The 1,052-nt window shown below is 71.1% G+C and overlaps 1 protein-coding gene across 1 annotated transcript in view; it reads right to left on the reverse strand.

The window, feature by feature from the left end:
- LOC101634954 (mucin-19-like) overlaps positions 1–1,052 on the reverse strand; it is a 54,284-nt gene that overhangs the window by 16,058 nt on the left and 37,174 nt on the right. The window contains exons 13-15 of the mRNA XM_012732263.1: positions 933–1,025; positions 539–623; positions 13–129 (exon numbers count right to left, since the gene is read on the reverse strand). Coding sequence (XP_012587717.1) covers positions 13–129; positions 539–623; positions 933–1,025 — 295 coding nt within the window. The remainder of the gene's footprint in view (positions 1–12; positions 130–538; positions 624–932; positions 1,026–1,052) is intronic.

Raw genomic sequence — 1,052 nt, forward strand, 5'->3', positions numbered from 1 at the left:
CCGAGAAGCGGCCGGGCGGCATGGACAGGTAGAGCTGCATGGCCGGCTCCGTCTGGATCTGCATCTTCACGTGGAAGTGCGTCTCCACTTGCAGGTACGAGGAGGACGCCCTGAACACCTGCACGTGGTCTGCGGAGGCGGCGGTCAGTGGCCGGCCCGCCTGGCTCCCCGAGGCCGCCCCGCCGCCTGCTGAAACAGCCACTTCACGCCTCGAGACCTGGGGGGGACGGGGCCTCCCGGGGCGCAGGGGGGGCCTCAGCACCGTCAGGCTGCCACAGCCACTGCGGCCTGAGTCCACCCCGGCCGGGGGTCCCAGGGCGCAGCAGGCGCCCCGTCGCCCCGCTGGCCCTCGGCGGTGCGTCTCGGGGACCCGCCTGCCCTGCTCCCCGCTCTGTCTCTGGGGCCCCCTCACCCCGCACCTCTGGCTGCACCCCAGCTCTTGTGCATGTCACACAAAGAAATAAATCTCAAAAAGTAATTAAGAGTAAGCCTTGAGCAAAGGAGCGGTGGCAGCCACCGTGACGCGGCCGCAGCTCACCGGAGTGGTGGGAGCTCTGGTTTCTGGCGTCGTCGTGTGTGAACGAGCCGTCCTCGCGGAACACGTACTTGTCGGCTGAAACAGACTGTGCAGCGCAGCGTGAGCGCCCGGCCCTGGGCCAGACGCGCGCCCCGGCCCAGGGCGGAACGTCCACCGTGAGAATCCCCCCGACGCCGGTCACGCCCGCTCCCGGCAGCGCTTGGAGACAGCCGGCAGGAATCAGGGCCCCAGTTTGCCCAGGGGAAACCCCGAAGGTCTGCGCGGGGAGGCCCCCGCCCTGCGCGTGTGGAGGAGGGGGCCGGCGCCCTGCGGAGGCCCCGAGCCGCTTGCAAACCCGACCCCGCACCCTCCTGCGTCCGGCGGGGTCTGCGCACAGGGAGGCGCCGGCACTCACCGAATTCAGGAGCAGCGTCACGCTGGTCAGGCACGTGCCGGACTGGCCGCGGGCGCACGGGCGCAGCTCCACGCTGACCGACCAGTCCTGGTCCTGCCGGGGACGCGCACGTGGCTGGGG

The sequence above is a fragment of the Condylura cristata genome, unplaced genomic scaffold (assembly GCF_000260355.1).
Source record: "Condylura cristata isolate star-nosed mole 26May11 unplaced genomic scaffold, ConCri1.0 scaffold00034, whole genome shotgun sequence".
In the NCBI taxonomy this organism is placed as follows: domain Eukaryota; kingdom Metazoa; phylum Chordata; class Mammalia; order Eulipotyphla; family Talpidae; genus Condylura; species Condylura cristata.